The sequence below is a fragment of the Cherax quadricarinatus genome, chromosome 43 (assembly GCF_038502225.1).
Source record: "Cherax quadricarinatus isolate ZL_2023a chromosome 43, ASM3850222v1, whole genome shotgun sequence".
NCBI lineage: Eukaryota > Metazoa > Arthropoda > Malacostraca > Decapoda > Parastacidae > Cherax > Cherax quadricarinatus.
In genome coordinates, this window is record NC_091334.1 from 6,512,995 (window position 1) to 6,537,738 (window position 24,744).

General features: G+C 37.6%; 1 protein-coding gene across 2 annotated transcripts in view; it reads left to right on the forward strand.

Moving 5' to 3' along the window:
* LOC128694110 (uncharacterized) overlaps nt 1-24,744 on the forward strand; it is a 70,705-nt gene that overhangs the window by 30,959 nt on the left and 15,002 nt on the right. For both annotated transcript variants that reach the window (XM_070093518.1, XM_070093519.1), the window contains exons 5-10: nt 7,130-7,269; nt 11,312-11,449; nt 18,050-18,161; nt 19,388-19,577; nt 22,723-22,790; nt 23,269-23,409. In XM_070093518.1, coding sequence (XP_069949619.1) covers nt 7,130-7,269; nt 11,312-11,449; nt 18,050-18,161; nt 19,388-19,577; nt 22,723-22,790; nt 23,269-23,409 — 789 coding nt within the window. The remainder of the gene's footprint in view (nt 1-7,129; nt 7,270-11,311; nt 11,450-18,049; nt 18,162-19,387; nt 19,578-22,722; nt 22,791-23,268; nt 23,410-24,744) is intronic.

Consider the following 24,744-nt stretch of genomic DNA (forward strand, 5'->3'; position numbering starts at 1 on the left):
ATTTGATGGAAAACTGACGAAATTATGCAATAGCAAGTTTTGCTGCGTTAGAAACATTTATGCATCAGTGATTTTCCCCACTTTGACTCCTATTTTAGGCCAATTACATTGATCCAGTCTACCAAATGTTTACCTATTTTGCTAGCATGCCTTCTATATTATCAGCTGAGCACAAGAAACCGCCTAATCAACTATTTCAACTACCCAGTAAAGTGATCAGAAATTGATTATTTGGCCAGTTTCACACAAATTTCAAAATATTCCAGTTTCAAAATAAGATTCAGAATAAACAATGCAAGAATTCCTGGCACTAAAATAATATTTCCTCTGTTTATTAGTTATGTGTCCATGCTTTACATGTGAATTCCAGTTTAATTTTTTATTCACACCAAAAAATAAGAATATTTACTGTTATGCAGCATTGTAATAATTGTATAAATAATATCAGTGCGTATGTGGATGCATATTTGACCCGCAAGTTGATGTGTGTTGGACGTGTGATGTGGTTTATTTACTCTTGAACATCAGCAAAAATTGAACAGTTCCACTACTTTGAGCTCAGTTTCAAGCTATTTTCAGTCCGAAAACCAATCAAAATAATCTCTATTTCTGTAATATATCTTTCATTCTATTAATGAGACCAAGAAACTCTGAATACAACCATAAAAACCATATGAAAATACACTGCAAAGTTGCTGTTTTGATCCAAAAACACGGTCGCAGTTTTTTTTTCATTATGCACTGTGTGCTGCAGGACCATTTTTATATAGTGCACACTTACCACATAGATGCATTCTCTCATATCTAGGCCTAAATTTACCTCTCACAGCATATTACTACGGCACTGACCCTGGCTTCAAAGCCGCAGAACTATGGCATGGACCCAAGTTGGGTATGAAAGACTCATTGTGACCACTGTAATTTTTTTTTTAAACTGCCTTTCAGAGGATGAGAATAGAGTGCATTAGCTACTCAGGTGGCACAAACACAGAGGAACCTTGACTTACGAGTGTCCCAACGTACGAGTTTTTTGAGATATGAGCCGTCGCTCGGTTGATTTTTTGCTCTGAGTTACAAGCCAGCTCCCCCCTCTTCCTCCTCAACCCAAAACCTGCTCACCTCGCTTGTTTATCTATGATTTCATGCTTTAATTCAATGGAAATCATCATCTTTTTCTTCTCAGCACTGTCCTTTACATTTACTTTCTTAGGACCCATGCGTAGAAAAACGAAATATGGCCAAATGACTGTAAAAAATGTAAGCAAAGCATGAGAGAAATACTCCTACACCAAGGTAAACAGTGCACTGAGTTGGTGGCATTCTGAAGCTCTCATTATTATTATTATTATTATTATTATTATTATTATTATTATTATTATTATGTTTTTTTAACAAGTCGGCCGTCTCCCACCGAGGCAGGGTGACCCAAAAAAGAAAGAAAATCCCCAAAAAGAAAATACTTTCATCATCATTCAACACTTTCACCACACTCGCACATTATCACTGTTTTTGCAGAGGTGCTCAGAATACAACAGTTTAGAAGCATACACATATAAAGATACACAACATATCCCTCCAAACTACCAATATCCCAAAACCCTCCTTTAAAGTGCAGGCATTGTACTTCCCATTTCCAGGACTCAAGTCCGATTATATGAAAATAACCGGTTTCCCTGAATCCCTTCACTAAATATTACCCTGCTCACACTCCAACAGATCGTCAGGTCCCAAGTACCATTCGTCTCCATTCACTCCTATCTAACACGCTCATGCACGCTTGCTGGAAGTCCAAGCCCCTTGCCCACAAAACCTCCTTTACCCCCTCTCTCCAACCCTTTCGAGGACGACCCCTACCCCGCCTTCCTTCCCTTATAGATTTATATGCTTTCCATGTCATTCTACTTTGATCCATTCTCTCTAAATGACCAAACCACCTCAACAACCCCTCTTCTGCCCTCTGACTAATACTTTTATTAACTCCACACCTTTTCCTAATTTCCACACTCCGAATTTTCTGCATAATATTTACACCACACATTGCCCTTAAACAGGACATCTCCACTGCCTCCAACCGTGTCCTCGCTGCTGCATTTACAACCCAAGCTTCACACCCATATAAGAGTGTTGGTACTACTTTTACTTTCATACATTCCCTTCTTTGCCTCCATAGATAACGTTTTTTGACTCCACATATACCTCAACGCACCACTCACCTTTTTTCCCTCATCAATTCTATGATTAACCTCATCCTTCATAAATCCATCCGCCGACACTTCAACTCCCAAGTATCTGAAAACATTCACTTCTTCCATACTCCTCCTCCCCAATTTGATATCCAATTTTTCTTTATCTAAATCATTTGACACCCTCATCACCTTACTCTTTTCTATGTTCACTTTCAACTTTCTACCTATACACACATTCCCAAACTCATCCACTAACCTTTGCAATTTTTCTTTAGAATCTCCCATAAGCACAGTATCATCAGCAAAAAGTAACTGTGTCAATTCCCATTTTGAATTTGATTCCCCAAAATTTAATCCCACCCCTCTCCCGAACACCCTAGCATTTACTTCCTTTACAACCCCATCTATAAATATATTAAACAACCATGGTGACATTACACATCCCTGTCTAAGACCTACTTTTACCGGGAAGTAGTCTCCCTCTCTTCTACACACCCTAACCTGAGCCTCACTATCCCCATAAAAACTCTTTACAGCATTTAATAACTTACCACCTATTCCATATACTTGCAACATCTGCCACATTGCTCCTCTAACCACTCTATCATATGTCTTTTCTAAATCCATAAATGCAATAAAAACTTCCCTACCTTTATCTAAATACTGTTCACATATATGCTTCAATGTAAACACTTGATCTACACATCCCCTACCCACTCTGAAACCTCCTTGCTCATCCGCAATCCTACATTCTGTCTTACCTCTAATTCTTTCAATTATAACCCTACCATACACTTTTCCTGGTATACTCAGTAAACTTATTCCTCTATAATTTTTACAGTCTCTTTTGTCCCCTTTCACTTTATATAAAGGGACTATACATGCTCTCTGCCAATCCCTAGGTACCTTCCCCTCTTTCATACATTTATTAAACAAAAGTACCAACCACTCCAACACTATATCCCCCCCTGCTTTTAACATTTCTGTGATGATCCCATCAGTTCCAGCTGCTTTACCCCCTTTCATTTTACGTAATGCCTCACGTACCTCCCCCACACTTACATTCTGCTCTTCTTCACTCCTAAAAGATGGTATACCTCCCTGACCAGTGCATGAAATCACTGCCTCTGTTTCTTCCTTAACATTTAAAAGTTCCTCAAAATATTCTCGCCATCTACCTAATACCTCCATCTCCCCATCTACTAATAATAATAATAATAATAATAATGAGTGAGCTTCAGTTCCCTAAATTAATTTATTATTTTTTTTATTATCACACTGGCCGATTCCCACCAAGGCAGGGTGGCCCGAAAAAGAAAAACTTTCACCATCATTCACTCCATCACTGTCTTGCCAGAAGGGTGCTTTACACTACAGTTTTTAAACTGCAACATTAACACCCCTCCTTCAGAGTGCAGGCACTGTACTTCCCATCTCCAGGACTCAAGTCCGGCCTGCCGGTTTCCCTGAATCCCTTCATAAATGTTACTTTGCTCACACTCCAACAGCACGTCAAGTATTAAAAACCATTTGTCTCCATTCACTCCTATCAAACACGCTCATGCATGCCTGCTGGAAGTCCAAGCCCCTCACACACAAAACCTCCTTTACCACCTCCCTCCAACCTTTCCTAGGCCGACCCCTACCCCGCCTTCCTTCCACTACAGACTGATACACTCTTGAAGTCATTCTGTTTCGCTCCATTCTCTCTACATGTCCGAACCACCTCAACAACCCTTCCTCAGCCCTCTGGACAACAGTTTTGGTAATCCCGCACCTCCTAAATTAATAAATAATAATAATAATACATACATACGTAATACGTAATAATAATTTAGACTGCTGCCACTAGTTGGCACAGCCGATGGCAAAGCATCCGGTAAGGAGTCCACATGTTTACATTGTGTGGGAGCATTTCTCTCGTGCTTGCTTGCAATTTTTTTTACATTCTTCTTTCTTCTTTCAACAAACCGGCCATTTCCCACTGAGGCAGGGTGGCCCAAAAAGAAAAACAGAAGTTTCTCTTTTTAAATTTAGTAATTCATACAGGAGAAGGGGTTACTAGCCCCTTGCTCCTGGCATTTTAGTTGCCTCTTACAACACGCATGGCTTACGGAGGAAGAATTCTGTTCCACTTCCCCATGGAGATAAGAGGAAATAAACAAGAACAAGAACTAGAAAGAAAATAGCAGAAAACCCAGAGGGGTGTGTTTATATAGTATATACATGTATATGCTTGTACATGTATGCGTAGTGTGACCTAAGTGTAAGTAGAAGTAGCAAGACGCACCTGAAATCTTGCATGTTTATGAGACAGACGTACCTGAAATCTTGCATGTTTGAGACAGAAAAAAGGACACCAGCAATCCTACCATCATGTAAAACAATTACAGGCTTTCGTTTTACACTCACTTGGCAGGACGGTAGTACCTCTCTGGGCGGTTGCTGTCTACCAACCTACTACCTAGGTTTTTTTACATTCATTTGGCCAAATTTCTTTTGTCTAACCATGGGCCCTAAGAAAATATGTGCGAAGGACAGTGCTGAGAAGAAAGAGAGGATGATTTCCATGGGATTAAAGCAAATTGTATCAGTTAAGTTCAGCAAACAAACAACACAAATTGTGTCATCAATCGTCATATTATGCCTATTTTATTCATTCTAGAGGATATATCATGTTTCTCTGTTAATTATATTGTTTATTATGTCATATTAACCCTTAAACGGTCCAAACATATATATATATGTTCTCTTGTGTAGCGCCCCGAATTTTTGAGAATTTTTTTTAATAGGAAAAAAGAGCATATGGTACCCATGCATCCCCAATATTTTTCATATGGTGGACAATGGGTGCGCACACCCATTCTCTCATGTCTTGGCGACTCAGGCTTATCATGCCATTGTTGAATGAATGACAAAGGAAACGTATATAAACGTTTAAGGCGCTACACGATAGAATGTATATATCCGTTTGGACCGTTTAAGGGTTAAATGAATTGTGATAGATTAATAAGCCGTAGAGTTGTTATACTGAATTATTTTGTCCTGCTGCTGGGACGGATTGATGGCATTTCAGTTAATTTAAATAAGGAAAATTGATCTTATATACGAGCAAATTGAGTTACGAGCTAGGTCACGGAACGGATTAGACTTGTAAGTCAAGGTTCCACTGTATGTATTCAAGAAATATCAAAATGTATGGAATGTATAAATGACATGTAGATGCAACATTGCACCCACATAGTGAATTTTTATCATTGGTAAAGAGTACAAAAGAACCAGGGTAGCTTAATGTTAGCTAAACCTTTAAAGTGCTCTATCTGGGGTTGTAGTTATTGTTAATAAAGTTACCCACTGCATTTAAGTGTCAGTTACTCCAGAACCTTGTTAGTATATACTATTCCAGTTCCAAATATCAAATGTGTGTTGCTCACACACTTTTATAGCACAAGAAGGCTTTCTCTCTTCTTATAAAAACATTAATTGGGATCTTTCTTGGTTTTGTGCTTAACTGACACATTTAGTAGTGGAGAGCTATTTGAGATTCTTTTTTAGGTTACCACAATGAATTTCTCGTTGCACAAATTTTTTGCTCTCGCCTCACTCGTTTTAATCATGCAGTCTGCTGCTTCACTGAGACCAAAAGCTCACACCTCCATCACATAGGTACCATTTTTTAACACCCAGATTTTCTTGCTTATTCCTTTTCTTGGCACCTCCAGCATCACTAATAATCCTCTTGGGTGCTTTAGTTAATGGCCAGATGAGATGGAATGATGGAAAAATTTAAAATTGAGTAAACATACAACTGAGTGAAGTATGGAAAGCATACACAGTAAACTTGTGGCATGAGAGGATGTTTGCATCAAGAGTCAGACTAGGCCTACCCCATAAAAATGATGGCTAACTGCAGTGCAGAGGGATATGAACTTGCAGTGTGGCATATTTTCCTCTTGAATTTGTGGCATACTATATGGTGTTCCTTTCTTGCAGTTCAAAACTGGAGAGCAGTACTTCGATCATGTTATATTAATAATGTGTTGGTTGGATGTGTGTTGTTCAGGACTACTGTACAGATGTTCCTTGGTTTACAATGGTTAAACTTATGATATTTTGACTTTACAGTGGTTCGTTAGTGATGCATATTCAGTACGGTACAGTAATGTATATTTATTGATAGGATAAACTTGTATTGATTTACTTTCAATACTGGTATTTAGTTATAACAATTATTTGTTTTATTGGCTTATTCAGTGACAGTAGTTATTTATCACATTGTATATTCACATTCAACTTATGTTGTTTTCAGCTTACAATGGGTTCATCGGAACATTACCCCCCATCGTAAGTGGAGGAGCACCATATTGAATCTGCTTCAGTGTAATGTTTGTCACTAAATTCATTATTTAATCAGTCCATTTCTAGTGTTTAAATAGCTCATTACGACTGTAAGTTGCTTAGCTAACAGAATACAGTGTTGGAGTCCAGTCTGTGGATCTTATGTCTACTGTCTATAGGCTGGGTATGGGAGTGCAAAATAAAGGTATTAAACTATCTAAATACAGACTCTCCTCACTTAGCAATGTACTCGTTTACTGGCAACTCTGACTTATGATGGGCTGTCTGACCAGTATGTGTACCTAAGCAATGTATATTAGAGCTGATTTAGTCTATTTTGTATATTACAGTATACAGTACACTTCTGAATAAACATTTAAAAATATACCAGAAATGTTATAAATGGTGCAACGGTGACATTAAAACATTATCAAAGATAGTTGGCACAAACCCATTACCATTATAGTATGCTCCTCACTTAGCAACGAATTTGTTTACCGACGCGTTCTTAGGAACGGAACTCCATCGTTAAGCGAGGAGAGGCTGTACTCTATTTGCTGTATTTGCATTTTCCTTCCATTATATTTTCTTTCATACTCTTACAGCAGTTGCAAGTGAACAACTTATTTCAAGTGTTGTGAGTGGAGTCCATAGCAGTGAAGGACAGTTACATTACACTTCTGCACCTACCCAGCATCACCAGCAGCAGCAGCAAGCTCAACTTAACATGCATCATCAACATCAGGCAAGTTATATGTAGTGTTGTAACTTTTAAAAATAGTGGAAAAAGTAGCCAAAAAAAAATTGCAGATGAAATCTAGAAATTATTGCAGGCCATCTTAGACCACATGCAGTACTACTTAATTCAGAATGCAAATGCTGTAGTTATTTATAAAAAAATTGAGATAGTATGGGATACTTTTTAACTTGAAGTTTGTCTCCCACTGAGGTAGGGTAACCTAGCAAATGAAAACTCTTTCATCATTTAATCGCTGTTTTGTCAGAAGTATGCTGATATTACAGTTCAGATGAACTGCCTAACTGCAACATCCCCACCCCTTCTTCAGAGTGCAGGCACTGTACTTTCCCCACCTCCAGAACTCAAGTCTGGGTAACTAGTTTCCTTTGAATCCCTTCATAAATGTTACCTTGTTCACACTCCAATACAATGTCAAATCATAAAAACCACTTGTCTCCACTCACTCCTATCTTAACCTGCTCATATGAGCCTATTGGATGTTCAAACTCCAAATATAGGATAATGTGAGTGTAACTTACATAGTATGTACATACTATAATATTTTACAGATCCTATGTTGTGTTTAGTATTTCAGGTAAACTTAACCTAACACACAAATAGTAAATCCTTGATTTAATAGACTAATAGGGAGGAGTGAGTGGCTAGTAATAGTGACTGTGATGGAGAGAGATTAGATTGTTTTCTTGTTATCATAATAATGGACAAGTTTGTAACCATGTTGATTGACCTAGTGGATTTTGCCCCATATTTATGGTCTGTTAAATCGAGAATTTGCTGTAGACAAATCAGTAGCTAGGTTTCGTTTTCAATTTGTAGGTTAATTTTGAATAGTTGCAGCAACAGTATTGTGATTTCTTTTTACATGTACTATATTTTCGTATCACTGATTTGTTTCATTAAGGTATCCTTATGTGGGTAGGGCTGGTTTTAGGGTTTGCAGAGCCCTTGGACAGGTTACATTAGTGGTCCCCTTATTAGTGAAATTCTTGAAAATCGTAAGTAAGCTGGAAGATTTATTATCATTTACTAATAAATATGAAACTTGATCCAGTACAGAAAATACTATACAATAATACAAATTAATTATAGATTATGTACCTGTCTTTCATGCTTTATCTTGTTTCACGCAGTTTATTGATTTCTATTATAATAAAATAAAAATACTATAATCAGGATATTAATATTTTATTCATGTAGACACTCAGTTAATAGTGCAAAGAGTGTAACTATTTTCATGGTTATAGATAGTAACCCTGTTACCTGGAAGTGTTGTTATGGCTCAGGATTATATTTGAAATATCTATTTTCTTACTTTATTAATGAAATTCATATTTAAATGTCCACTGAAATGTTTTGATAGTGACTTAACAATAAAACTTCTAATGAAATTTGTTTTTTAACTATTATTTACAATATCTTTACGATTTCTAAATATGAGTTCGATAGGTATTCCCATGTTAAATTTTGCATCTTTTTAAACATACTGGCCATCTCCTACCTTCTTTTTTTTTCTCAACAAACTGGCCATATCCCACTGAGGCAGGGTGAACTAAAAAGAAAAATGAAAGTTTTTCTTTCTAAATTTAGTAATTTATACAGGAGAAGAGATTACTAGCCCTTTGCTCCTGCCTTTTTAGTTTTAGTTAAGAGCTTATGGAAGCTCTATTTTTTGTATGCATGTGTAATGGGAGATTATTGACAATGCAGGGGCAGTGTATCACTGGAGAAATTCCCAGGAATTTCCAAAATTTTGGTGTTAGGTGGTTTGCATAAATTATATTTCTAAACAAAGTGGGTACAGGAGGGCCCCACGTATACAACATGTTAGTTTCTGGGCTACTGCTGTAAAGCGAAAATCTCTGTACAGCGAATCATACCCTTTTTTTTCCACTTTCAAATGCATATAAAAGCCTGATAACATGTTTACACTATTATATATTAAGTGAGCAAAAGAGCTAGGCCTAAAAAATGCACATACAATAACATTACTTACCTTAACCCTTTGACTGTCGCAGGCCCGTTTCTGAAACTGTCATTCTATGTTGATAAATTTTTGGAAAAAAATAAATTATTTTTTCCTTTGAAATGATAGAGAATCTTTTCCCAATGGCAATTACACCAAAAGTACGAAATTTGGTCGAAAATTCACGGAATTACGCTTCCGCAAAGTTAGCAGTCTAGGTGACATATACGCATCGGCGATTTTGCCGAGTTTGAGCCCTGTTTTTGGCCAATTCCGTTGTTCCACTTGGCCAAACTCATAGCTATTTCTTTAGAACTCCATTTTTTCTATCTGTTGAGTACAAGAAACTGCCCATTTACCGATCTGAGCTACCCAATAAAGTGGTCAGACATTGGCAATTTGGCCAATTTCATGCAAATTAAAAAAGATGACAATTTCAAAATATGGTCCAGAATAAACAATGTAGACATTCTTGGCACTAAAATAACATATCCTCTGTTCATTATTCACATCTCTAGGCCCCTCTCATGTTACTATTGCTTTCTATTTTGATTTTTTATTCATACAAAAAAATACAAAATTTACTGTTATGCAGACTACTGCATTATTGTAAAAATGGTATAAATAATATCAGTGCACTAGTGAAAGAATATTAGACTCCCCAGTTGATGTGTATTGGACATGTGGTGTGGTTTGCTTACTCCTGAACATTGGTAAAAATCGAACATTTCCGCTACTTTGAGCTCAATTTCAAGGTCGTTTTCATCATGAAAGTAATCAAAATCATCTCTATTTCTGTAATATGTTTTCCATTTTATCGCCTGAGACCATGAAAACGAGAATACAACAATAAATACTACATGAAAATACACCTCAAAGTTGGCGTTTTAATCCCAAAAAACGGTCAGTTTTTTTTTTCTCATTACGCACTGCGTGCTGCAGGATTTTTTAATGTGGTGCACACTGACCACACAGACATTCTCTCACCTGTGGGTCTACCAGCTTTCTCCCGCTTGATTTGAAGCCGCTAGAATTTATGCGTATAAATACGTCAGAAACAGTGGTGCGTAAGACGTATATATACGGCCAAAACAGTCAAAGGGTTAAAATATTTTTGTCCTTAAATTCAATTCAATTCAATTCAATTCAAAGTTTATTCTCTATAAGGATTACAATGCTGAGTTTACAGAATTTGGTTATTGTGTGGTTTACATGTAGTAAAATAATAATTACAGAGTGTACCACTAGAACACCTAGCATGGCTAGGCATTTCGGGCAGACTTAGATTAAATCTTAAGTTTAAAATATTACAAAATTATGAGGTAAGTTGGTATTATGGCTAAGTGACTAAATACTAGTTTGTGAGTTTAGCAATGTGAATGCTTTTGTTTTGGCACTATACATAGTTTCAGTATTGGAGTATCACAGGCCAACTTATGACTAGTTAAGATTCATTATTTTGAGATTGAGATTGATATTTCTGTTTATGGTCAAATGGGTGAGTGAGTGTAAGTGTTAACCACCAGGTGGTATTCGTGTAATTAGTTGACAGGGTGTATCAGGGAGATAAGATGTTTTCTGATGGTAGTTTTGAAGGTGATGAATGTGTCTGCAGTTTTAGAATTTTCAGGTAGGGTGTTCCAGATTTAGGGCCTTTGACATGCATTGAATTTTTGTAAAGGTTTAGTCGGACACGGGGAATGTCATAGAGATGTTTGTGTCTGGTGTTGTGCCTGTGGATTCTGTCACAACTATCAAGAAAGCATTTTAGGTCAAGGTTAATATTGGAATTTAAGGTCCTGTAGATGTAGATTGCACAGTAGTAAGTGTGGATGTACTGAACAGGGAGTAAGTTTAGATCTATGAAGAGTGGGGGGGTGAGTCGTGAATATATTTATTGTAAGAAGCCTGAATACTAAATGAAAAATGGGTATAATTGAAAACCACTGTATTAGTGAAACTGTAAAGTGGGGGGAAGGGGCCCTCCTGTATGCAGTATATGAATATATCCCACTTAATGAAATTACATTTCTATCTTATAATTCAGAAAGTTCTATATAACAGGTCGATTCATATGGAAGTGGAATTCGGTCAACAGGATCTGGACGCAGACAGATAAAAGGAATAATAACAGAAGAGTCTTCTCTCTCTCCACTGCCAGTTGAGAGTAAAGCTGACATTCTCAGTGCTTGTGCAAAAGAGGTGAGTTACAGTTTTAAGAGAAGTTCACCATTTCATATTTCCCACAGAATGTTCTTTTGCTACTAAATCATTTGTTTCAACAAATACTACTTCTTTGACTTTACAGATAGTCTACTTTTCTTTTTGTTGGTGAAATGTGTTGTATATTGTTAATACAGGAAAGTTTTCAGAACTTTCTCTGTGCAAATTAGTGTAAGAGGACAGCTATTGTACAGTGGTACCCCTAGTTTTATACATAATTTGTTCCAGAAGGCTGTTTGAGTGCCGTTACCAAATGAATTTGGTCCCATAAGAAATAATGTAAATTAGATTAGTCTGCTTCAGACCCCCAAAAATACACTTACAAAAGCAATTAGAATAATACACTTACATAATTGTTCGAGTTAGGAGCTGTACAAAACTTAGGGTACCACTGTATTTGATTTTAAGTAAAATTTAGAACATTCAAGAATCAAGAATCCAGTGAATCATTTCGATTAGTTACAGATGTCATAAATAATGAGGCTTTCTACTGAATAGGTAATGAGCATTATGATTGAGATAAGATGTGTGGTTCATTTTTTTTTATACCTTCCCACTGTGCAGCTATACTGATTATGCCTTATAGGGAGACAAAGTTTGGGATTATTATTGGTCAATGTAACCACTTCTTTTGCTAATTTTAAAATAACCTTTTGTGAGTATCTGTTTTGAGATTCATGAAAAATGCTCATCTCTGCAACCAGGCAAGGTACAGTAGTTTCCTCTCCCCCTTCCACCTCCAGTAATCCCTCCCTCCTGTTCTGACATATCTCAAGAGAAAGAGTGGTAGGAATTACTGTTAGAATTTTTGGTTACTTAACCTTCAGTTTTTTTAAATTTATTTCTATCTACAGGTCAGAAGGGAGCGTGTGGGCTAGAATGTGCGGAGGAGTGTTGGAGAAGAGTGGGAAGGTGTCTCATGTTAGAATGATATGGAGGAGTGTTAAAGTGAGCTTGATAATGTAGGCATGAGCTATAGAGGTGTTGAAGTGAATTTATGGAATACGTACATTAAGAGATGTGGGAGTGAATAGAAGGGACGTTTCATTCACTGATCATCACAAATCTTCAGGATTTAAGAATACAGCTTTTAAAGATATTATAAAGGATATATTTTAGAAAGGGTGTATGCCTCAGTGGGATATGGCCAGTTTGTTGAAAGAAGAAGTGAATCTTATAGGTAGTAGGATGGTAGACAGCAACCATTTGGGAAGGTACTACCGTCCTACCAAGCTAGTGTAAAAAGGAAGAATGTATTTGTTTTACATGATGGTAGGATTGCTGGTGTCTTTTTTCTGTCTCATAAACATGCAAGATTTCAGGTACGTCTTGCTAGTTCTACTTACACTTAAGTCACACTACACATACATGTACACGTTTATTGTATACACACTCATCTGAGTTTTCTTTGATTTTATCTTAATAGTTCTTGTTCTTATTGCTTTTCCTTTCATATCCATGGGAAAGTGGAATAAGAATCTTTCATCCGTAAGCCATGCGTGTTGTAAAAGTCAACTAAAATGCCGGGAACAATGGGCTAGTAACCCCTTTTCCCGTATAGCCTACTAAAAAGGAAAGGAAGAAAACCGTCAAAGTGGGATGTTTGAATGCGCATGGATGTTGTGCGAATGATAAGAAAGAGATGATTGTAGATGTTATGAATGAGAAGAAGCTGGATGTCCTGGCTTTAAGTGACGCAAAGCTGAAGTGGGTGGGAGAGTTTCAGTGGAGAGAAATAAATGGGATTAGATCAGGGGTTTCAAAGAGAGTTAGAACTATAGGAGTAGCAGCAATAATGTTGAAGGATAAGTTATGGCAGGAAAAGAGGGAATATAAATGTATAAATTCCAGGATTATGTGGTGTAAAATAAGGGCTGGATGTGAAAAGTGGGTTGTAGTAAGCATTTATGCACCTGGAGAAGAGAGAAGTGTAGAGGAGAGAGAGAGATTTTGGGAAATGTTGAGTGAGTGCATGGGAAGTTTCGACCAAGTGAGAGAGTACTTGTGGTTGGGGATTTCAATGCCTTTAATTGAGCTATGTGTAGAAAGAGGTTTGGTAATAAGTAATATATATTTTATGAAAAAAGAGGATAAATAAGTATACAAGGTATGATATAGTACATAATGAAAGTAGTTTGTTAGATTATGTTTTGGTGGATAAAAAGGTTGATGGTTAGGCTTCAGGATGTACATGTTTATAGAGGGGCAATTGATATATCGAATCATTATTTAGTTGTAGCTACAGCTAGAGTAAGAGGTAGATGGGACAAAAGAAAAATGGCAACAGCAAGTAAGAGAGAGGTGAGGGTGTATAAACTAAGGGAGGAGGAAATTAAGGTGAGATATAAACAGCTGTTGGCAGAAAGGTGGGATAGTGCAAGTATGAATAGTGTGTGTGGGGGGGGGGGGGTTGAAAAGGGTTGGAATAGTTTTAAATTTTTTTTTTCATCAAACCGGCCATATCCCACCGAGGGAGGGTGGCCCAAAAAGAAAAACAGAAATTTCTCTTTTTAAATTTAGTAATTTATACAGGAGAAGGGGTTACTAGCCCCTTGCTCCTGGCATTTTAGTCGCCTCTTACCACACGCATGGCTTACAGAGGAAGAATTCTGTTCCACTTCCCCATGGAGATAAGAGGAAATAAACAAGAACAAGAACTAGAAAGAAAATAGAAGAAAACCCAGAGGGGTGTGTATATATACGCTTGTACATGTATGTGTAGTGTGACCTAAGTGTAAGTAGAAGTAGAAGTAGCAAGATGTACCTGAAATCTTGCATGTTTATGAGACAGAAAAAAGGACACCAGCAATCCTACCATCATGTAAAACAATTAGGCTTTCATTTTACACTCACTTGGCAGGATGGTAGTACCTCCCTGGGTGGTTGCTGTCTACCAACCTACTACCTATAGTTTTAAAAATACAGTATTAAAATGTGGGACAGAAGTTTGTGGCTATAGGAGGGTGGGTGCAGGAGGAAAGAGGAGTGATTGGTGGAATGATGAAGTAAAGGGTGTGATAAAAGAGAAAAAGGTTGCTTATGAGAGGTTTTTACAAAGCAGAAGTGTTATAAGAAGAGCAGAGTATATGGAGAGTAAAAGAAAGGTGAAGAGAGTTTTGAGAGAGAGTGCAAAAGGAGTGCAGATGATAGAGTGGGAGAGGCACTGTCAAGAAATTTTGCAGAAAATAAGAGAAAATTTTGGAGTGAGATAAACAAGTTAAGAAAGCCTAGGGAAAGAATGGATTTGTCATTTAAAAACAGAGTAAGAGAGTTGATGGGGAACTGGAGGTATTGGGTAGATGGCAGGAACATATTGAAGAACTTTTAAATGTCAATGAAGAAAGGGAGGCGGTAATTTCATGCACTGGTCAAGGAGGTATAACATCTTTTAGGAGTGAAGAAGAGCAGGATGTGAGTGTGGGGGAGGTGCGCGAGGCATTATGTAGAATGAAAGGGGGTGAAGCCGCTGTTACTGACGGGATCATGACAGAAATGTTAAAAGCAGGGGGGGATATAGTGTTGGAGTGGTTGGTATTTTTGTTTAATAAATGTATGAAAGAGGGAGTTTATTATATTATTTCAGGTCACTTTTTATATTGTATCTTTATATATGCTTCTAAACTGTTGTATCTGGGCACCTTTGCAAAAACAGTGATTACGTATGAGTAAGGTGAAAGTGCTGAATGATGCTGAAAGTATTTTCGTTTTGGGTCACCCTGCCTAGGTGGGAGACGGCCGACTTGTCGAAAAAAAAAATGTATGAAAAAGGGGAAGGTACCTAGGGATTGGCAGAGAGCATGTGTAGTTCCTTTATATAAAAGGAAGGGGGACAAAAGAGATTGCAACAATTATAGGGGAATAAGTTTACTGAGTATAGCAGGAAAAGTGAACGGTAGGGTTATTATTGAAAGAATTAGAGGTAAGACAGAGAATAGGATTACACATGAACAAGGAAGCTTTAGAGTGGGTAGGGAATGTGTAGATCAAGTGTTTACATTGAAGCACGTTTTTTTTTTTTTTTTTCAACAAGTCGGCCGTCTCCCACCGAGGCAGGGTGACCCAAAAAAGAAAGAAAATCCCCAAAAAGAAAATACTTTCATCATCATTCAACACTTTCACCACACTCACACATTATCACTGTTTTTGCAGAGGTGCTCAGAATACAACAGTTTAGAAGCATGTATGTATAAAGATACACAACATATCCCTCCAAACTGACAATATCCCAAACCCCTCCTTTAAAGTGCAGGCATTGTACTTCCCATTTCCAGGACTCAAGTCCGACTATATGAAAATAACCGGTTTCCCTGAATCCCTTCACTAAATATTACCCTGCTCACACTCCAACAGATCGTCAGGTAAAAATATACCACGGGTGAGGTTAGAATCAGCAATCAGTGTGTCTTAATAACTCCAGACCGTCGCGTTAGTGTTGATCTTGACCTTGCCACGTATGTGAACAGTATTTAGATAAAAGTAGGGAAGTTTTCATTGCATTTATGGATTTAGAAAAGGCATATGATAGAGTGGATAAGGGAGCAATGTGGCAGATGTTGCAAGTGTATGGAATAGGTGGTAAGTTACTAAATGCTGTAAAGAGTTTTTATGAGGATAATGAGGCTCAGGGTAGGGTGTGTAGAAAAGAGGGAGACTGCTTCCCAGTAACAGTAGGTCTTAGACAGGGATGTGTAATGCCACCATGGTTGTTTAATATATTTATAGATGGGGTTGTAAAAGAAGTAAATGCTAGGGTGTTGGGGAGAGGGGTGGAATTAAATTATTGGGAATCAAATACAAAATGGGAAGTGACACAGTTACATTTTGCTGGTGATACTGTGCTTATGGGAGATTCTAAAGGAAAGTTGCAAAGGTTAGTGGATGAGTTTGGGAGGGTGTGTAAAGGTACAAAGTTGAAAGTGAACATAGATATGAATAAGGTGATGAAGGTATCAAATGATTTAGATAAAGAAAAATTGGATATCACATTGGAGAGAGGGAGTATGGAAGAAGTGAATGTTTTCAGATATTTGGGAGGTTAACCATAGAATTGAAGAAAAAAAGGTGAGTGGTGCATTGAGGTATCTGTGGACACAAAAAATATTATCCATGGAGGCAAAGAAGGGAATGTACGAAAGTATAGTGGTACCAACACTCTTATATTGGTGTGAAGCTTGGGTTGCAAATGCTGCAGCGAGGAGGCGGTTGGAGGCAGTGGAGATGTCCTGTCTAAGGGCAATGTGTGGTGTAAATATTATGCAGAGAATTCGGAGTGTGGAAATTAGAAGGAAGTGTGGAGTTACTAAAAGTATTAGTCAGAGGGCTGAAGAGGGGTTGTTCAGGTGGTTTGGTCACTTAGAGAAAATGGATCAATGTAGAATGACTTGGAGAGCGTATAAATCTGTAGGGGAAGGAAGGTGGGGTAGGGGTTGTCCTCGAAGAGGTTGGAGGGAGGGGGTAAAGGAGGTTTTGTGGGTGAGGGACTTGGACTTCCAGCAAGCATGTGTGAGTGTGTTAGATAGGAGTGAATAGAGATGAATGATTTTTTGGGACCTGACGAGCAGTTGGAGTGTGAGCAGGGTAGTATTTAGTGAAGGAGGGAAACCGGTTATTTTTATATAGCCGGACTTGAGTACTGGAAATGGGAAGTACGATGCCTGCCCTTTAAAGGAGAGGTTTGGGATATTGGGATATTGGCAGTTTGGAGGGGTATGTTATATATACACCTACCATCCGACTTACGACCTGCTCGACTTACGACCACTCGACTTATGACCGTATTTTTTATGCCAAATTTCTGGGAAATAAACAACTATTTGTGTTGTACACAGTGTTTATCCTAAACCTTACAGTGTAAAATACAGTACTAACAACATAAAAAGTAAAGTAAAACATAAAATACCAAAATAAAACAATAAAATAAAGTCATTACACAAATGTTTTGTTGATATTCAGTAGTAAAGTTCGACTTACAACCGGTTTCTCGGAACCGAACTCGGTCGTAAGTCGGATGGTAGGTGTACTTCTAAACTGTTGTATCTGGGTGCCTCTGCAAAGACAGTGATTATGTGTGAGTGAGGTGAAAATGTTGAATGATGATGAAGGATTTTCTTTTTGGGAGATGGCTGACTTGTTGAAAAAAAAAAAAAAAATATACAATACAGTATTCTTTTCTCTAAGATTAATGAATTTTTTCATATGGCCAACATACCTATACTGAATGTATTCATCAAAAACATATTTTTTTTGAGTAGGTAGTAGATTGGTAGACAGCTGCCATCAAGGTAGGTACTAACATCCTTTAATAATAGTGTAAAATGGAAACCTGTTGCTGGGTAAATGTTTTACACTGTCCATATTGCTAGCCTTTCCTCTCTGCTTCATTTATACATGAGATAATAGGAGAATCTTACTAATATCTACTTGCATTCAGTATATACTTATCTTTACTGTTTTGTTTTCCCCAGTAATTCTTAATCCTGTAATATTTTTTAAAAAATTTACTATTCCTGGTCAGAGACAGGTTGTGAGGTAGACACCTGGAACCATCAAGGGATGAGAGAAACTGTACTCACTTTTCAGACTCTGGTTGTTCATGATGGTATTCATAAAGGAAAGGCTTGCCCAGTGAAGGACTGCACATTTACCACCTCGCATAACAAAGACCTTAATCGGCATATACGCAAACATACTGGTTAGTGACCGATTTTTCACTACTTTCTAGCTTTGCATCATTTATCTCCATTCAGTTTTGCTCTTATTGTATTTCGTGTTTCACAAATGTTGTGTTAACCTTAATATTTTGATGTTGAAACTTGAGCTTATCAGTGTTACAGTATATTATTCTAAGTTAGTTTCAAGGTGATTTTAATTTTAAGTTAGTCTGAAATTGTTTTTAATTTGGCCAAAATGCATTTCATAACCAGGATCTTTTCCATGCAAGTTATTGCAAAACTTTGTAAATCAACATATCTCTATCTATGTATCTTCAAGGTAAACAATTTTTTTGTTTTTATGTATAATAAACTCATAGGTAGTAGGTTGGTAGACAGCAACCACCCAGGGAGGTACTACCGTCCTGCCAAGTGAGGGTAAAACGAAAGCCTGTAATTGTTTTACGTGATGGTAGGATTGCTGGTGTCCTTTTTTCCATTTCATAAACATGCAAGATTTCAGGTAGGTCTTGCTACTTCTACTTACACTTAGGTCACACTACACATACATGTACAAGCATACATGTATATAGTATACACACCCCTCTGGGTTTTCTTCTATTTTCTTTCTAGTTCTTGTTCTTGTCTATTTCCTCTTATCTCCATGGGGAAGTGGAATAGAATTCCATGCGTGTTGTAAGAGGCGACTAAAATGCCGGGAGCAAGGGGCTAGTAACCCCTTCTCCTGTATATATTACTAAATTTAAAAGGCAAAACTTTCATTTTTCCTTTTGGGCCACCCCACCTCAGTGGGATACGGCTGGTGCGTTGAAAGAAAGAAGTATAATAAACTACACTGCAACATCCTGACCCCTCCTTCAGAGTACAGGTACTGTCCTTCCCACCTCCAGGACTCAAGTCAAGCTAACTGGTGCTCCTGAATTCTTTATAAAAGTTACTTTGCTCACACTCAGCATGTCAGGTCATCAAAACCACTCATCTCCACTTGCTCCATTCTAACATGCTTACATAAACTTGCTGAATGTTCAAGCTCCTAGCACTCAAAACCTCTTTTACCCCAACTTCCAACTTTTCTTGGGACAGTCATGGAAAAACACTTATATTCTTGAATTATGACCATATTCCTTTAACTTAATATTAAAGCTCTGTTCTGTTTTTGAACATTTCGCTGGGCCTTATTTGAAATAATGAAGACTCTGCTGTATAAAGCATCTGCAAATATTAATTGTCTGCATTTCTCCAACAGGTGAAAAACCATACCGATGCGAGGAGTGTGGAACTTGCTTCTCACGAGGGGACAAATTGAAGGTGCATGCGCGAATTCACTCCAATTTGCGGCCGTATTGGTGCCAAGAACCAGGTTGTCAGTATCGTGCTATTGATTCAGGCAGTCTTAGGAAGCACACCAGAACACACACAAATGAGCGACCATATAGGTACTGCATGTCTGGTGTGTTGTTTATGTATAAAAAGTGACAGATTGAATTTTTATAATTGGTATTTCTCTTATGCCAGTGATACCATAATCATAATCTGTTTTATTTTCCATTTGTGTTGCAAAGATTTTTTTACATGGAAAAGCCCATAGGTATGCAGTTGAGCAGATTTAAACTAAGAGTAATACTGGTTCCATTATAAGCTCCAGTCTTCATGCCTCTGTGTTAGATTGATAAAGCTTGCTACTCTGACAAAACATCTCTCAAAACATATCCAGGTGTTGCATGTCTCTCTTATTCATCATCATACAGTGTTTTCCTAATTAATTATTACATTTAATAATCTTCAGACAAGTTAATTATATTAAATTTATTCACATAATCTGAAATCCGCTATATAATGTCTAGTTTTAAGTCTTCATGAAATGTTTTGAATAACCCAAGGCTTTTCAAATTGGATGAAATAAATAAATTTTGTATCAGTTGTGTATATTTGGAAAATAAAACTTGCTTTTTTTATTAAATATAAATGAATCTTAGAGGTAGTAGGTTGGTAGACAGCAACCACCCAGGGAGGTACTACCGTCCTACCAAGTGAGTGTAAAACGAAAGTCTGTAATTGTTTTACATGATGGTAGGATTGCTGGTGTTTTTTCTGTCTCATAAACATGCAAGGTTTCAGGTATGTCTTGCTACTTCTGCTTACACTTAGGTCACACTACACATACATGTACAAGCATATGTATACACACCCCTCTGGGTTTTCTTCTATTTTCTTACTAGCTCTTGTTCTTGTTTATTTCCTCTTATCTCCATGGGGAAGTGGAACAGAATTCTTCCTCCGTAAGCTATGCGTGTTGTAAGAGGTGACTAAAATGCCAGGAGCAAGGGGCTAGTAACCCCTTCTCCTGTATATATTACTAAATGTGAAAGGAGAAACTTTTGTTTTTCCTTTTGGGCCACCCCGCCTCGGTAGGATACGGCTGGTGTGTTGAAAGAAAGAAAGGATTGCTGGTGTTTTTATTCTGTCTCATAAACTTGCAAGATTTCAGGTGTGTCTTTCTACTTCTAGTTATGCTTAGGTCACACTACACATGCATGTACAAGCATATACACCTACCATCCGACTTACGACCGAGTTCGGTTCCGAGAAACCGGTCGTAAGTTGAAATGGTCGCAAGTCGAACTTTACTACTGAATATCAACAAAACATTTTTGTAATGACTTTATTTTATTGTTTTATTTTGGTATTTCATATTTTACTTTACTTTTTATGTTGTTAGTACTGGATTTTATACTGTAAGGTTTAGGATAAACACTGTACAACACAAATAGCTGTTTATTTCCCAGAAATTTGGCATAAAAAACACGGTCGTAAGTCGAGTGGTCGTAAGTCGAGTGGTCGTAAGTCGAGCAGGTCGTAAGTCGGATGGTAGGTGTATATACACACCCATCAGGGTTTTCTTCTTTCACACTAATTCTTATTTATTTCCTCTTATCTCCATGGGGAGGTGGACCAGAATTCTTCCTCCGTAAGCCATGAGTGTCGTAAGAGGTGACTAAAATGCCAGGAGCAGGGGGATAGTAACCCCTTCTCCTGTATACATTACTAAAGTTAAAAAGAGAACCTTTTGTTTTTCTTTTGGGGCCACCCTGCTTCGGTGGGATATGGCCACATAGATGCATTCTCTCATATTTAGGCCCAAATTTACCACTCACAGCTTCTGAGTGAACTGAGCTCATGACGTAGTACTACGACTTGGACCCTAGCTTCAAAGCTGTAGAACTACAGGACACCCTCAAAGGGTTAATATAGTATCTACGTAGATACAGTCAGGTATGAGTAATATCAAAGTAGCATGATAGCCTCTTGAGCAGCACTATGGCTACTAGACATTGGGGTAAGGCTTTGTGTAAAAAATTGTACCAGACGTTAATAGCGGTAGTATTTACAATTTGACACAGAACCTTGCTAAATTAACTTAAATCAATAAACTATCAAAAGTAAAAATATAACTTGAATAGTACATTGGAAGTTTGTATTAATAATGGCAGTTGTAAATTTACACAAAACTTAGTGTTCAATAATTGAAAGTTAGCACAACAAAGTAATGTACAACAGTAATAATATACCATAGTTCACATATAGAAGCGAAGCTTAATGTGGAATTGTTACTGAGAAGTTTATGGTGGTTCCATGTTTGATGTATTCAGTCATGTAATAAAATTTTTCTCATGGTTAAATACATAACTTACAACAGAATGCTGTAAACTTATTTTGGATAGAGATTTTAGTGCATGGTAATCAGTGTTATGTATTCTTTTCACATCAAGTGTACATTATTAATAAAATCATCTTTCTTCTTTAAACAAACCAACCATATCCTACTGAGGCAGGGTGGCCCAAAAAGAAAAACAAAAGTTTCTCTTTTGAAATTTAGTAATGTATACAAGAGGAGTTACTAGCCCTTTGCTCCTGGCATTTTTGTCGCCTCTTACGGCGCACATGGCTTATGTAGGAAAAATTTTGTTCCACTTTCCCAAGGAGATTTAATAAAGTCGTCAGTCCTTGGAAAAAAAAAACTGAAAAGGACTTGGGATTCAACAGTACAAATCTAACGCTCAACGGTAAACACAAATCTAAGTAAGCAAATTGAAATGCAGCAGATATATAACAAAATTATTTTCTGTCCATATAGTGTCCAGTAACTTGGAATGCAGGTTTCCACTAGCGGTATGGGTTTCTAAGACTTTTTATAACTTTGGTGAAAGATTTAGTTAAAATACTGAGTTTATGTATAATTTTTTTTTTCACTCAGTTGTCTCCCACCAAGGTAGGTGACCCCCCAAAAAATGGAAATACATTTACTGTTTTTCATTCCAGAAGTGCATGGACATCATAATTTAAATGACCCTTCAAGCTGCAAAATCCCCACTCCTACAGAGTTCAGGCATTGTACCTCTGCCTCCAGGACTCGAGTCTGCCTAACCAGTTTTCCTGAATCCCTTCATAAATGTTACCTTGCTCACTTCCAATAGCACATCAAATCATAAACACCACTTGTCTCAACTCTCATATAATATGCTGGCACATACCTGCCAGAGGCTTAAGTGCTCCTTGAGCCTTGCACCTTGTTATTTACAGGTGCCAGCTGTGTCCGTATAGTGCTAGAGATGGTTCTCAGTTAACGGTGCACCTCAGAACACACACAGGTGGGCAGTTTTAAAATTTTACCTTGTGTATGAGAAAATCTATAAAAACATTTTTCCAGATTCAGACTTTCCAAGGAGTGTGTTCTTTTTACTTATAGAAAACCTAAATGTTCTCACATTCATAACTGCTGTCTTGTTTTAGTAGTTCATAAAAGCTGGAGATAATTATAATAATCAAGGGGGAAGCGCTAAACCCGGAGGATTATACAGCGCCTGGGGGGGGGGGATGTGGAAGGCATTCAGGCTTAATTCGGGGAACTGGAGCACAGATCCAATTCCCTAAATCAAGAGCCCCTCACCAACATCAAGGAACCTTCCTTGAGGGGATAAAAGCTGGAGAAAGAATAGCAATAAAGTTAAACAAATAAAAATTATACTGACAGAAATGGGGATTTTTAGATGCCTCGGCTTTGACTTTGAAATTAAACGAGGTATTTCTTATACTTTCTGATATTAATTAATGGTATTATTATTTCAGGAGATACTCCATTTCAGTGTATGATAGAAAACTGCTCTGCTGCATTCAAGACAAGTTCTGATCTCCGTCGCCATGAAAGACTTCATACTGGTGTGAAGCCATACAAGTGTTCAGCCTGTGATTATGCTTGTGCTATAAAGTGTAAGTTGTTTTATCAGCAAATAAGATTTTGAATTTTAACATTGATTCTTAACCCGTAAACGGTCCAAACGTATATATATGTTCACTACCCCAGTGCCCCGAATATTTTGAAAAATAGAAAAATCTTTTTTTTTTTTTTTTAATGAAAATAAAGAGCATGGTGGGGAGGGCAGCGGCGTCTTGAAGCTTGAAAAACAAAGTCCACCCCTGACAGTGATGTGGTAAGATGAGATAACATTTGATAAGAGCTGACATTTGATGAGCATATGCGAGGGTGCAGTGATAACACTTGATGAGATTAGAGGTGACATTTGATGAGCATGGGCCCTGGCTTTGTTTTTGCTGGTACACAAACATGTCTGTCTGTCTGTCTGTCTGTCTGTCTATCTATCTGTCTAGCCCTCTGTCTCAGAGAGAGCCACAAAACTGCATCATCACGTTTACTCCTATCTTCAAGCAGAGTATAGCACTTTGTCTGGATTTTTTGGGTCATCCTAGGTAATTTACACTATGTATACTTGTATTTATGTGTACCTGTGAGACAGAGATAGACAGAGATTGAAAGAGATAGACAGAGACAGATAGAGACAAAGATAGAAACAAGGATAGACAGAGACACACAGATAGACACAGAAGAACAAACAGAGCCAGGACGCCAGCAGCCGGCCAGCCATGCAGCTGGCCAGCCAGCCAGCCAATCAGCCAGTCTGCTGAACAAGTGTTACTTTCCAGAATTGTTTCTCTTTACTTAGGGCATAGGTTATAAGACATTCTGAAAGGGTGTTGCACAAATGTTGCACACAGGTTATTATGGAGGTTTCTTGATATTTCCTTGACCACATCCACCTCAAAGCCACTAAACTTGGAGTCAACATTATTTTCCTCTTAAAATAGGAGAGTTAATACAACATGAAATCAGTGAATCCCAGGTGTTTGCTGCGCTGTTTGCTCTAGCTGACGCTCATTTGAACTGGTGCTCCCACAAGGTACTAAGTGGTCCCAGATTGTTTTAATACAGTGCACACTGAGTGTTATGACCCATTCTATGCTGACAAGGCATCTCGGGCCAGTCATGACTTATTTGAAGGCAGGAAAAATAAAATGTTTATATACGTTTGGGGCACTAGTGGTAAGAACGTATATATACGTTTAGACCGTTTACGGGTTAAGTATGCACAAAGGTGTTATTTTTCTGTTTCCTGTTGTCACACCTCCATCAACACAGTACAGTGGACCCCCGCCTTACAATCAGCTCCCAACTTGAATGATTATGTAAGTGCATTTTTGTAAGTGCTTTTGTACGTGTATTTTTGGGGGTCTGAAACGGACTAATCT